The following is a 14,818-nucleotide window of genomic DNA, read 5'->3' on the forward strand; positions in this document are numbered from 1 at the left end:
AGGATTACCGTTACGTAGTTCTATTTGATGGAACATGTTATATATATACAGTGCAATTACGACATCTATATTCTGTAGTATTTACTGTATAATGCTAATTAGATGCTATTCGTTACTCAATTAGTTGGCATAGCAACGTTTTGCAAAACTGCAGGGGGCGATAAATCGAAGACATCGCTCTTTATTGAATTAGTCGTCCTCTTTTACTCACCTAAAAGCTGCCACTTCTATTATAAAAATTAAAGGAATCAAACTCCATCACTATCGTAAATTAGTAGAAGAGTGTGATTCAGCATTCGATAAGATTAAAATAGAACTGTCAATAACTTGACAACGTCAATATTTCGACTTTTTTAATTCCTACAGTGACTATTGCTGGAAGAATTTCCTTTCGACAGAATTCACCGACGTCAATCGTTTTAATTACTACCATGACAGATATCCAAAGAAGTGCTACTGAAGCTCGAGATCGAGCAGCTCGACTGTTAAAAAAGAAAGCAAGTTTTACGTCGGAACATCCTATCCTTAGGACAAGCGGCATGGCATCAGAACAACCAATCCACCCACAAAGTCATGAAGATACACGCAGTCAATTACATCATAAGGAAAATACTTATAAAATGGATCCGGATGTACGTTTTCCATCAGCTGCTATCAAATCAATCGTGCAAGATGTATTAGAATCTTACTTACAAAACGAATCTTATGATTCGGAAGTGTGTCGTGAAATGACAAAAACTGTATCAGAAGTAATACGAAGCCGAGTCAAAGATCTCAACTTACGTCGGTACAAGTTGGTTTCGTTAGTTTATATTGGCCAATTAACCAATCAAGGTGTCAAATTGGGTAGTCGTTGCTTGTGGGATCCAAGTAACGATAATTTTTCCTCTCATAGTTACCAAAATGCTTCCTTATTTGCCGTAGCGACTGTCTATGGGATCTATTTAGAATAAAAAATAGGAATAAAATAATATAATTAGGAACTAAAACTGATTTTTTTCCCCCTTGTTCTAATCTTAGATGACGTTTCTAATTTCTCATTTACAGTAAATTTTATTTTGCCTGCTCTGTTGCATTACAATTTATTACAGCACGTTATCTGAATTAAATTGTTGAAAGGCTTTCTATGATTTTTAAAACGTAGAGTAAAATTAGTTTTCTGTTCTCCATAGCAAATGTATATGTGCCCACATATAATGTATGTTACTTGTAGGATAATGTATTGCCTACTCAATTATAACAATATTACTATATTGGATAGAAAGAAGGAATGAATTATAACTTTATACAATTGTTGAAAAATAACATACAAGTTAATGCCTTACATCAATAATGTATATATAGATAAATAGACACTTTTAGCATCCTGAAATGCATGAAAGTATCTGTAAATAAATCTTACTATCCATAACATGTTAAAAATATAAATTTATGCTTTCGTTGTGTAAGTAGTTAGAAAGCGATTTTTAGTTCATTTTCTGTTGACTAGGAAAATTAAGTTGAACAAATAAGCCAATTAGGAACTTTTATAGGAGTCAAGCTTGTTTTAAAAGTGTTTTTTCAATTAATGTCCAAGTTTTAACTTATATTATCACAGTACCCTAACTACTACTACGAGTGATTGTTAATTTATACTATTAAATTTTCAATTTCAATTGAATGAGCTCTAAAAAATTATAACTGCTACGAAAATTCGATAGAATTATTGTCTATTTTCCTGTTAACGAGCGCCAATTTCTTTCAAGTATTAATTAAATCGATCATACCAATAGACTATCTCACACTTTGTGAAATTATTTCAGTATTCTTGTATCGAAATACGGTGCTATCCCACTATATTCTACTTCTACTCTAGCTTGGTCGTCAGAATGATTGCCAAAGAATTTAGGGTATTGACTAGATACCGTTACTATATTACCACCAAAAGTAAATCAATGATATAGTTAAATGTTACTACAGCAACGATAATAAATACTAATTAAACACATCCAGATATTTTGCTATACTCATATAAGTAAGAGCAATTGCTTAACAATTTAAAGTGAATGTTACATTTATAAAGTACTTAAAGTATACTGAAATTATGATTAATAACCAACTGGCAAAAAGCAGTTATAATTGATGTTTTAATTATGAACGAAAATAGTAGAATTAAATTTATTTTCTTCTCTTTACTCCAACTGCAATAATACCAATTGTTAGCTAATAGCTATCCTTGAAAACACCATCTATTTGTGCAAATTACTTTTTCTGTATACTAAGAAAGCAATCATTGGGACTCAATGTCTTATTGTTATTAGAGAATCCTTTTACCGTCCATGTAATTTAAAATCAAGGATAAATAAGTAAACTAATTATTTTTCAATCAGAATGATAAATTTCGCTAGCAGTTGATTTAATCTTACAATACATACGATAAAGCTTCAATTAAGGTATTGATTTAGCACTATGTATTTATGTAGAAGGTTCAGAAGCTAAGTGATTGCATGGTTGCCAGCTATAATTTAACAGCTTTATTATAGTTACTTTTGAAGTACCGATAATTGAATCATTGTTAGGTATCTAATATAGGTGAGTAATAAACGAGTTAATTGCTTATAGTATGCAGTGGAGTTCAATATCTTTCCATAAAACAACTAAACATTCTTAACATTTGTGAACACGATATTAAATTCAGATTTAAGCTGATATCAAAGCAATTAACAATTACCAATTTAACCCACTCTTTAATCCATAGATTGGCCCTGTACTACTGTCTAGGTACCTTATATAACTAATAAAAATATTAACAAGAAAAAAGGCATCCCGTATATAGTTGTTATACCCTCTTGAAAGATAAATCTGATACTGCTATAAGATCTGTATGCATACAAAACGAGATATCTGCGATTTAATAACAGCAATTGATCCAATCGGCCATGAAACAGCCTTTTGTTCACTAATATTCAGTTTTGAACTTAAATTGCTATCCAGTATTTTATTACTTGATATTTAAAGCAATGCAGGCCGTTTATTCTCATAGGTTGCCTTTTTAATTAATAATTAATTACGAAATTAATGGGTAAAGCATGTTATCCGACTGGCAATATTAGTATAGCATGAGTAGTGCTATAGGAATCCTTCTGATAGCATTGCGTCTGTTATATACGAAAAATGAAGAACATAAATTGATAGCTGATTCTATCTAGTTGTGAAGTATCTATTGCAGCAGATACTCTGATTAATATGGTACGATATTAGATATTATTAATTGGTACTGCTAATAAATAACTCTTATTTTTGTTCATATTACAACTGATATATTAAGTTCAACTTCTGAATTTAAGTGATTTGACTGATAGGATACGCTGTCCGATTTACTGAGTATTAACGTGATATGATCAATATCGTTGAAATTCTGTCAGTTATCTCGCTTAGTCTGTAATAAACTAGAAATATGAATAGATCACTGATTTTGTATAGAACCCAATACTAATTCTGACAAGAAACTACTTATCCACTTGCTTAAATATATTTCTACCAATTTGAGGTATACAGTAATCAATCAACTGATTAAAATATCTATTTGATTAATAGTTTTAACATGAAATAGAAAATATTCTCGAAACCTTTCCGATGATGTCACACATCCTGCTTGCAAGAAATAGGAATATGATATGGATCATTGATTCGGTTTAGAGGAATCTGCATTGTTTATTAGACTAGGTATCCCGATAAAATTTCAGTTATCGATTTAGTAGAGAAATAATTTCCATATGCTCCTATTAGAGTTAATATACTGGTACTATTGCTGCCTCTGAATAGAACGAATTGACTGAATGAGTACGTATGTTGTTAGCGTTAGGCTACTAGTGAGTAAATAATACAAATATAGTATGATAAACATTATTAAAATTCTATCGATCAGTCATCTACTTCGTGAGATTTTGAATAAAGCAAATAAGCCGACAAAGTAAGTATACAGATTAACAATGTAAATAAGCTATGATAAATATTACTGAAATTCTTTCAGCTTAGTGGGGTATCTGTGCTTGATGCAGAAGAAAATGTAGATCGATATTTCATATATAATGTGATATAAGTATGTCAAGTCTTAAATCAGTGATTTCAGTTCTAAGCACTGGATATAAAATCTTATTTCTAATACATTTTTTATAAAGAATTACGTTTGCTTGCTTATATTACTTGATATTTTTCCTACTAGAAATGTTAAAGTACTTTTCAACGTTTTTTTTAAAGCATCCAAGATCGAGATTTTATGTGTTTAGTAATTAGTACCGGCATAGGCACAAGTGGATTCATACTGCATAAGTGTTAGAATGATATATTCTGACGGATATTAGGATTATTAAAAGCAACAACTCACGACTTTTGCAAAATTCTACTAGTTAGTCAGGTATATTATACTTTAAATTATAGGAAACTGTCTATGACATCTTCTATTCTTTAAAATCAGCGGAGATTGCATTAACATAATTTTAGTCTTTATTTAAAAAATTTATACTTTCTATAGAATCGTGTTTTACTGCTTTCTATCCATCATATCATAATGGATCTATTTTATAATTAAACAATTCAAATCGTGTTTTTTCTCGTTAAAGAGAATACATTATATCCTATTTATCAAATCTTTGATTGGATTATACAGTGTCAATTGCTCTTAACTAGTCCATAAATACTTTATAACTAAATTACGACTAAGGGTTTGAAACTGAATTAATAGTCATTTCTGTACAGCATGATGAAGAAGAACCCTTACTGTAATCATTATCATCTGTATTTCATTGACATTGCAGTCTTAATGGAAACTAAAGAATCGCCAGAGATCATAAAAATGGGTATGTTATTTAATTGTACAAAATATAGTCTACATTCTCCTTGTATATAAAGGGCTACCCGGGTAAAGTGCTCTACAATATTAGCCTAGACTGAAAGAAGTAAAATTATGAAGAGATCAGTTATAGAATTTATTTTAATTTAAAATATTAAACTTCAATTAATTGACATTGTAATAATGACTGAATTATCCATGATTCCTCTAGTTCTCATCAATGCTTTGATCGTCTCTTTCGCTATTCTTGTTTTATATTTCTTATCCCTCCGGACATACCAAGTAAAACTAATATTATTCATAAAAATGACACATGATCTATTACTAAAAATAAATTATCAGTTATAATATTATCCACAAAGGAAACAACCAGGTACGTTTACTGTTGTTATTTCTAATAACTACTTATACCTACGTGTATACATGATTGACATTGATTCTTACTGTTTTGCAGCTCATTATTATAACTTATAAGAGTTCCTTCCTGATCAGACATACAAAGTAAAAACAATACTAATCTTAGCAAAATACATGATTCATTATTGCAAGTACTTCATTAATCATTATAAAATATCATAAAGGAAATAGAAAGCTCTCCTGTTCTTAATTGTAATAGTATATCTATGTGGATACTAGATTAACTTAACTATTACTATAGGTTAGCTCATCTTACTCCTTATGTATTCTTTTCTAGCCAAATATGAACAAAATAAAATAAAATAATTGCAAAGTTCATGATTTATTGTTGTAATGCATTAATCGCAATATTATATTGACCAATTACCCCAATATAACCTACAAATCGTAATAACGTACAGCAAAAGGAATAGATAGTAGTTATGTTGCTCTCGCTCTAAAGCTACGTAAATCTTAGTGTGTAGTACTGAAAGTAGGTTTCAGCTTTTGAAATTGGTTAGCTCATCGTTGTTAGTTTATTAATTTATTCTTAACCATATACGAAGTAAAGATATTGATATGTATGATTTAAATCGTGATTTATGGTCTAGTAATCATAATATCATACCGCCAAAAGAAATTAGATACTTATTTATATTGTTCTCACTTACAGCGCACCAGTTACACCTATGTATTTGCCAGGCAGGCTTCAACTATTGCCCGTGGCACCATGTGACAGTTCATCTTTATTGCTTATAAGATTCCTTTCTATCCAGATATTTTAAACAAAAATGGTACTAATCCTAGTATAATTCACGATTTAATATTATAAACAATTTATTAATCGCTGCTTGCATGTGCTACAAAAAATATAAATATTTATCTAAGCTGCTATTCTAATATTTATGTATAGCTACATGTGTACAAGCTACTTTTACCGTTTGATAGTTCATTTTTAATATGTTTTAAATATATCTCCAGCCTTATAAACAGTAGAATTAATCCTACTTATACTATAATGCATGTAAGGAAATCGATAGATACACTAATGATAGTTTTGCCTCCATTAATTATATATACCCTCATAGACTGCAACTCTTGCTGGCTGATAGCTCATATTTTACTGGTTTATATGTTCTAATCTGATGTGTGAAAGTGAAAATTTCACTATTTATATCACAATGCCTAAATTCGTTATTAGAATTCATTAATCATTTATATACTGCAAAGGAAATGGATAAGTACTTATGGCGTTCTGACTTTGATTAATTCTTGTTCCCTACACAAATACTCCATAGGCCACAATTCTTACCGTTTGGTAGTCCATTTTACTAATTTATAGATTTATTTCCTCTCTAGAACACAAAAACGAAAATAATACTATTTATAGTATAATGTGTAATGTTATTATTGCAAGTCCTGCATTAATCACAGTATAGCCTTAGGAAATAGATAAGTAGTGGTCTTCTTACTACTAATAAATTATACCTATTTTCAGATAGGCTAGATAGATTATAGATTTATCATTCGGCATTTTAATTTCTACTACCTTCATAATACATTACAAATCAGGTTTACATAAGTAAAGTATTAATCATAAAATGAATTATGATGATGATTACAACGAGCCCATTGAATCTTACAAGAAAAGAGAAGCATTATTCTGTCCATTGAGTTAAAATAACCATAATTGTATTAGATCAACTTTAGCTATCATTATTTATATAATATTCCATTTAAATAGCTTCTATATTTATCCTAGATTAAACATGCAAACGAAAGAAAGGTATTTGAGCCATAATTTATTACTACAGGTAACTCATGTTTCATCATAATACTGTACGCCACAAGCGAGAATAGATATGCTTAATAGATACGGAGATTTTCCTTCTAAATTGCTAATTTCTCCAAATAGGGCTCACTTATATCACCTGATAGCATATCTTAACAACTCTGCCGTGTATCCCATTCCTAACTCGATATACTAAAGGGACACGATTCATAGAATGATGTTCGATGATAGATTATTCTAAGTACGTAATCCCTCGGTCGCTATGCTGCACGATCAAAAGGTACCTATACTATTCCTATTTCTTATACTATCAATATCAGCTAATCGCCTAATTTTACTAGCTTATAAATAAATTTAATTAAAAAGAGCTAGAGAACATAAAAATAGCTCTTGATCAATAATTTATCATTGGAAGTACTAGAACTCATTCATAATAACAATACATTACAAGGAAACGGATTAGTTTCCATGCCACTCTTATGTCATATGGTGCCACTTAACCACTCATTTTACCAGTAAATCAATTTGATTTCAAAGTAGGTATAGAAAAGTATGATAGCAGACTATGGATAGTGCCGACTTGAATTTAGTATTGCGGATAATGAATGATCAAATTGTAACGAATAATTATGACCAAAAACAATACAACAAAGAGATTTTGTTCTTAAAACTTCTAAAAATGACGGCCATAGGTGGTAGTAAAACAACTTTTACATTGTCCAATTCTCAGCAAGAGACTTAGAGACCAATTGAAAAGATGTAATGGTGATATTGATCGAATACTGTTGATTGTACCAAAAGAGTGGTATCCAATGAAATAGATGAAATAATATTTATTTCGCCATATTCGATAATTCATTGTAACTTGCAGCCACACTGTCGATTGAAAAATTTTGATTGTGAATGTCCATCCATTGATAAAAATTCCAACCGAAAAGAAATTCATACTACAGCAACCTATTAACCAAGTCAAGGCAGAAAAATGAGTTCTAATTTATCCACTAATATGCATACTAGCGTGTCTCATAATTGCTTTGCTAGTAAGAAAGCAAGTCTTGTACCTGAAAATAGTGTAAGTGATAAGCGTCATAGCGTTATTAAAGAAATGAGCAAAAGTAGTAGCCGTTACTTTGATTTTTTACATCGAAGATCGACTGTAAGTACTCGACCAGCACTGAGTAATTCAAATAGTAGGCAAATTTTCGAAAAAGAGCAGAAAGAAGTTCCTACCTATCAAACTGAGCCACGACATAAGTTTAAAGTTGATGAGGTCAATGGAATTATTTATGATGTCTTAGCTGATCATCTTAAGGATAGATCTTACAGCAGTATTCATGGTGGCCAATTATCTATCGAAATGAGTCAAACTATCCAAAATGAAGTTAAATTACGGCAAAAGTTAGAACGCTATAAAATTGTAACATCAATATGGCTAGGCCAAAACAGAGGACAAGGCACAAATGTTGCCAGTCGTTGCTTGTGGAATAGTGATTTTGATAATTATGCATCGGCTACATTCACCAATGAAACGATCTTTGCTATTGGACTCGTATTTGCTACATACGTAGATTAATCACTAATAGGTGAAGTTTTATCAGTTATAATCAGCTTTCAATCCATCAAATAATCCAGTCATTATCGGTCTATTCTGTACCAATTTGATATGATAACTTCTAAATTAATCGTGACTTGCAATAGATTCTCGCCTTATCGTTAGAGAACCATTCAAAAAGCGATAATTAGTAATAATCTTTTCGTAAAGGACTGGATTGGACGCATTCTATACTAATTTAATTAAATTATTTTGATCAAGTTAATCGACTTCATTGCTTTAATCAAGACTGTTAAAATAATTTTCACCCTAACGCCAGAGATCCATTCAAGAAATGGCGACAGCAACTTAGAATAATCCCTTTGTGAAATTTTGGATTGGATGCTGTGGTGTCTTTATCTTCTGATATAAAGTCAAGAATATTTACCATTCCAAAAGTGAAAGATTTTTCTTTTTAGTTCGTCAACATTAAGCATCTTAATTTTATTGGTAAAGACAAGGACATTAACCTTAAATAAGTATTATTATCCGTCATCTAATTCTTAATCTAAATCTTAACCTCTTTATGTTATTGAGGACATGGAAACGAATGTCAAATAAGTGAAATGCTCACCATGTAATGATCAAGGCCAAATTCTTTCGGATTACTGTTTGTTGTTATGTTCTTTGTAATGGAAACTAATTTGACAGGATTACTCTTGAAAATGACTACAGTTAGCTGTATCATATGGCTGCTATTATCTTTCTTCTAATTCCCTTATTATAGGGTAGGCAGTACTTGCTATTTCTTAATTTAACATTTGACGTAGCTAAGTAAAACAGGCACTATCGTCTACTTCATAAAGACTATCGAAACTACCTTCCTAATCGTCTAACTCACTCATCGTCATATTGCTGCCACAGAATGTATAGCTATGAAATGCTCCAAATAATAATCTCGCATTTGCTTATCCGATTTAAATGTCGATGTTTATCCTAATTTATTCGCTAAGATCTCTCAAAACGTCCGAATATACATTAGATATCTTGTAATTGTGATTAAATTCGTTAAAAATAAGCTTATATCTATTCATTCTATTTTCAATATACAGTATGACAGTGATTGAAAATAGAGATGATGAGTTCATGTCTATTCTTCATTTTATTTCAATATATATTTAACATATCAAAATAGCAGTCCAGTATAGCCTGGTTAATTTATAACAGTAGAATGGGCAGAAAAGGTTTAATTTTGTCATTGCTAGATTATACAGACATATAAACAGTCTATAGTACGAATATTTAGTTCCGATAGTAATTCATGGTAAATCATTCTATATGGTTGCAAATGCTTAACTAGATTTAATCAGTTGGCGATATTGACGATAAAAAGTGTTTTATCCTTTCTGCAATGATTGTCTACTGTATGAGGATTTTATTATATATGGCAATGTTATATCGTGTTCCATTTCTATCTTGATGATATCATTATACCGGCAAATCGGCTCTGCTAATTTTAATGGTATAATGACATCTACTAAGCTAATATCCACTTTTAGTTTATTTATTCTTATCGTTTAGATTTAAGATTAGCTTCTACTCATACTTATTATACAGCATGACGGCTTGAATTTAATGTTCAGAGGTATCTTTATGAGTTACTGGTAAGATTGACTGAAATATCAGATGTGCCATAATCTTCGTTTTAGTATTTATATTTCTTGGATAGTAAACTGAGATAAAGCATTAATACTTTAGGGTTATCCATTTACTGCTTTAAACTTTAATTTACTCTAGGATTTGTATCTATCCTATAGTTTCTAATCTAAGTACGTGAATATTGAATAATAATGAGCTAATAACTGTTAGATATGAACATTAAAATTGATTTCGTTGTATGCAAACAAGATATGCTATTTATGCTATGATACCGCATTATATCTTATCCATTCACTTTTAAACTATTTTGATCGGCTGACAGTTATGTTCAATAACCTTGATTTCATCTAAAACTATACTTGATATATCCACTGTATCTGATTGATACTTCGTGTATTAAAAACTTTCCCTCTTAGCTGTCTTGTTTCTTATCAATTATTAATTTGCCACCAGTGAATTAATTTAACCGAAGCTATACCTTTTCGCGTACTCCTATTACGACTTTACATCACTCTTATCCGTTAAAGAGTTTCAAAATAGCTTGATTCTATAAACAATCTCTAGTTATCCAGTTATATAATTATAAATCGATTTATTAGCTTCGATTAAGCTTACGACTACAGTTATTAAATCATTACATCCATATGTGTAACTAAGATACAAGCCTACTATTTCAAAATTTTTTATAACAGCAATTACTGTATTGTAATTCTATTAACTACGGTGGTTAAATTAGTTATTCCGTTTTTAACTATAATTCAATGGTTCAAATAAGGTAAGATCACTTTAGATTATTTTCTACTGGAAATAAATTAGCTTATAGTACGAATACATCTATTCAAATTTACTTTTGAAGATTCAGTTTTGATTGAATCCGCTCTTGACCCACTAGTGTTTTCTGATGATAAGTAATAACTTTTCATGAATATTTCTTACGCGTTGTTTGCACTTATTGTAAAGTGTACGATAGGATGTATTTTCTTAACGCCAGATAGAGCTTTGTACTCACATTGAGTATATTGAATGACCTTTTCGATTTCAATTTTATGCAGAGTTTGTTTATTTTTGTGTTTACTTACTATTCACATTGATTAATTTACCACTAACGAAACTAGTCTAAATAGCATTGAACTTCGAAAGTATAGAGTATTAGTGAATCGCATTTTTAATTTATATTTATTATAGAGTAACAAATATTAATAATAATTATAGTAGCTCTTATTTCGCTGTATTCTTTTACACAAGCAAGTATGTCGGACCTATACCCGTATATCTGTGGTATTGCTACTTCTAGTCATCTCTTTAATTGTATTCAAATTTCAAGTCTGACTGATGCTAGAATTACACTGGACTCAACTGTAGGGTCGTAACCAACTACGTTTGCTGTTTAACGATTCACCGAAATCTGGGCTTCCGTAGCTTGCTCCACAGTTTGTTACTGCTGGTCAAAGCTACATTAGCTTAGCCGTATTAAAATTTAGCAGCAAGTGTGATTGTACTTTAGATTTATATATACTGTACAGTACAATTATTACTGTAATAAATTACCTATCGCTATTATCAAGTAGTAAAGACTAACGCCGAAGTTTTTGTAAACGACAAACTCCAATGCACAAAATTAGCACAAACCTATAATGCAGAAAAAGTTCAAAAACAAAGCAGGGAAAATCTATTTTAATGACTAAATGACATTTGAAGTTAACCAAATTACTGCTTCCTATATCATCATTATATTCAACAACCAACCGGTGATTAGTCATCTAATAAAGTTTGAATCAATTGATCGATAACAGCTAAACTAATATAGTCACTAAATCGTCGCTCGTAGTCGCTTTAAGGCCGATTAGATACGAACAAAAATGACATAAGGATATATAAATGTGAAAAAATTTTAGACGAAAATATTACATTAGGACACTGTACAGTCATTTCTAAAGCTACTATTTTATATCATGTAATCAATATACAGCAAATAATTACAATGTTAGGAGATTACGTAAGTGCATGCCATGAATACTAAGATAGCCACAATTGTGCACATATTGTTGATGCACCGGTATATCATCATTAATGCCAATAAACTAGGCGTCTATTAAAAAAGCACCTTCTTACGTATTGTAAAACGTACTAAGGTAACACATTACACATAGCCAATGGCTATCCAATTTTGTATTGTGATTATTTCACCAAGGGTCGAATAGATTCTGAATCATCCGTGCATACTTGGGATTTATATTTGTCAACTTCAGCCATATAAGCCTTCCATGCAGAAGATTTTTCACTGTCGTCCTATATTAGTAATTTAGTATATAGATACTGTTACGGATGAGTAGTAAGAGCATTTTAGCTATTTGTGATATTTAATTAAACTACAGCATGATTATTTTACAAACAGTACTTCTATAGAATTGAATTGCAAAATAATAGTAAGCAATGTGATAAGTTTAATTGCGATCAGGATCCAATAATTATGATAGTTCTAAAATTTGATTTTAAGACCAACATACTGCTATTACATTTGTGAATTAGTTACCAGTCACAGTCCTGATTTCTGAACAAAAATGTGTCACTAAAACTATACCATTAAACAGCAGTAACGCTAGTGTAAATTAATTAGTAAAGTACGCGTATGTAGTGTAACATATTAAAATGTACGATATCGATCAATCGAATCTTTAAAACAGTAACTGCATTAACAATCATGTCAGGTACATTGTGAAGTTATATGTTCAAGATTTAATACTAATTAATTCATCAATATATATATAACTATAGATATCGGTCGAATTAATGACTGGAAAATTATCATAATTGACCATTTTCTGCAGTTTTATCTAAAGAGTCTACATGAATCAGTGCATTAGTATATATTCGAAAAGAGTCTATGATACACTATTTGATTAGATATCAAAAAAGTAACTGTAATAAACAACAATTGGTTCATTTCTGTCATTGGACTAAAATAGTAGTACAGTTTGATCCAGCCAGTAATGTTAGAATCAAAAATCAACTCTGTTAATGTATAATTTATTCATTTCTACTATCAGAGTGAAATAGTATTGTAGTTTGATGTTGCTAGTGACGTTAGAATCAAAAATCAACTCTAGCAATACATAATTTGTTCATTTCTATCATTGGAATAAAGTAGTAGTGCAGCTTGATGCTGCCGGAATCAAATCAACTCTAGCAATGTACAATTCGTTCATTTTTATCATCGGATTGAAATAATAATGCAGTTTGATACCGTTAGTGATGTCCGATATTAAAAATTAATTCTAGTACTGTCTAGCTTGTTCATTTCAATTATATAATTATAATTAATTATCGACTAAAATACTAAATGAGCGTATTATAGTCGATGGTGATGTTCGATATCAAACTGATGCTCGTAAGGTACAATTTTATCCATCTCTAGAATCGATTAAAATACTAATATAGTAGTTAATGCTGATAGTGATGTCGAACATCAAATGAGCTGCAACAAAGTATAATTTGTTCTATTGATCATGGACTAAAGTAATACTACAGTCGATGGTGATGTTCCATATTTTACAGATTCGCATAAGGTACTGTACAATTTTGTCCATCTCTAGCATCGACTAATATAATATACTAGTTAATGCCGGTAGTGATGTCGAATATTAAATTGGACTGCAATAGAGTACAATTTCTTCATTTCTATCATGGACTAAAATAACATTATAGTCGATGCTGATGTGATTATTCAATATCTACTTTTCATTTCTATCACCCATAATAATTAATCAATGGATAGATCAATAAATGATGGGTTTGTGCAGAATCATTTAGATTGAGTCAGTGATATGTTAAAGGTTGAAAATTCTACCCTAGTAAAGTACAATTTGTTCATTTCTATGATGATTGACGATTTTACTAATCAATACAAGAAGAATCATCCATTTAATTTTATGATGATTACAGTTTTATCTACGGATTTTATTAACTACGCATATCAACTGACTTGATCTTGCTTTTGCTTTTTTGAATCGTCCTTTGAGGCATGTGAGGTACCTTTTCTCTTGGCCTAGAAATTAGAAACTTGCTAATTAATAACTCTGTTGTTGCTAAGATTGTCGCTGTAACTTGGTGTTTGAACTTGATATATCATCCAAGAACTGTTCTAAAAATTTTTTTTGCAAGTCGATGGCGATCAAAACAATGCAATAGTAACGATCTAAAATGGATGATGGAATCGTTCTCTGGTACAAGATTAAGACTGCAGACTGTATGCACATCAGAGTACAACTTGTGGTCTAGTCTAATTGTGCATCATTGTCATCCAAAATTTAAGGATTGGATTAGAATGCTTTCAACTGTGACTTCATCCTACAGTAGAGTAGGAAAAGAAGTAGGATAGACAACCATCTATTACTACACCAGATTGCTCATGCCTGCACCTGCAACTGATTATTTAATCTCTTTAATTTAGCTTCATTTTTTTTCTTGGTTTTCTCCTCTTTTCTCTGTTTCTCGAATTCCATTTCTTGTAATTTCTTTTTATACACTTCTAGAAAGCTTCCATCGTTGGAAAAAGTGTTGACTTTGGCGGTTATTTCCTGGTTATTTTCCTCTTTTGTATCATCGCTCG

At 30.6% G+C, this 14,818-nt stretch overlaps 2 protein-coding genes across 2 annotated transcripts; both read left to right on the forward strand.

Moving 5' to 3' along the window:
- Positions 1-431: 431 nt before the first annotated feature.
- Positions 432-953, forward strand: TRIADDRAFT_58041 (uncharacterized protein; the record flags this gene model as incomplete). The annotated part of the gene is made up of 1 exon (XM_002113975.1): positions 432-953. The coding sequence occupies one exon, from the start codon at positions 432-434 to the stop codon at positions 951-953; it is 522 nt and encodes a 173-aa protein (XP_002114011.1).
- Positions 954-8,001: 7,048 nt separating this feature from the next.
- On the forward strand, positions 8,002-8,592 carry TRIADDRAFT_58042 (uncharacterized protein; the record flags this gene model as incomplete). Its single annotated transcript, XM_002113976.1, has 1 exon — positions 8,002-8,592. The coding sequence occupies one exon, from the start codon at positions 8,002-8,004 to the stop codon at positions 8,590-8,592; it is 591 nt and encodes a 196-aa protein (XP_002114012.1).
- Positions 8,593-14,818: the final 6,226 nt, after the last annotated feature.

The sequence above is a fragment of the Trichoplax adhaerens genome, genomic scaffold, assembly GCF_000150275.1.
Source record: "Trichoplax adhaerens TRIADscaffold_7 genomic scaffold, whole genome shotgun sequence".
NCBI lineage: Eukaryota > Metazoa > Placozoa > Uniplacotomia > Trichoplacea > Trichoplacidae > Trichoplax > Trichoplax adhaerens.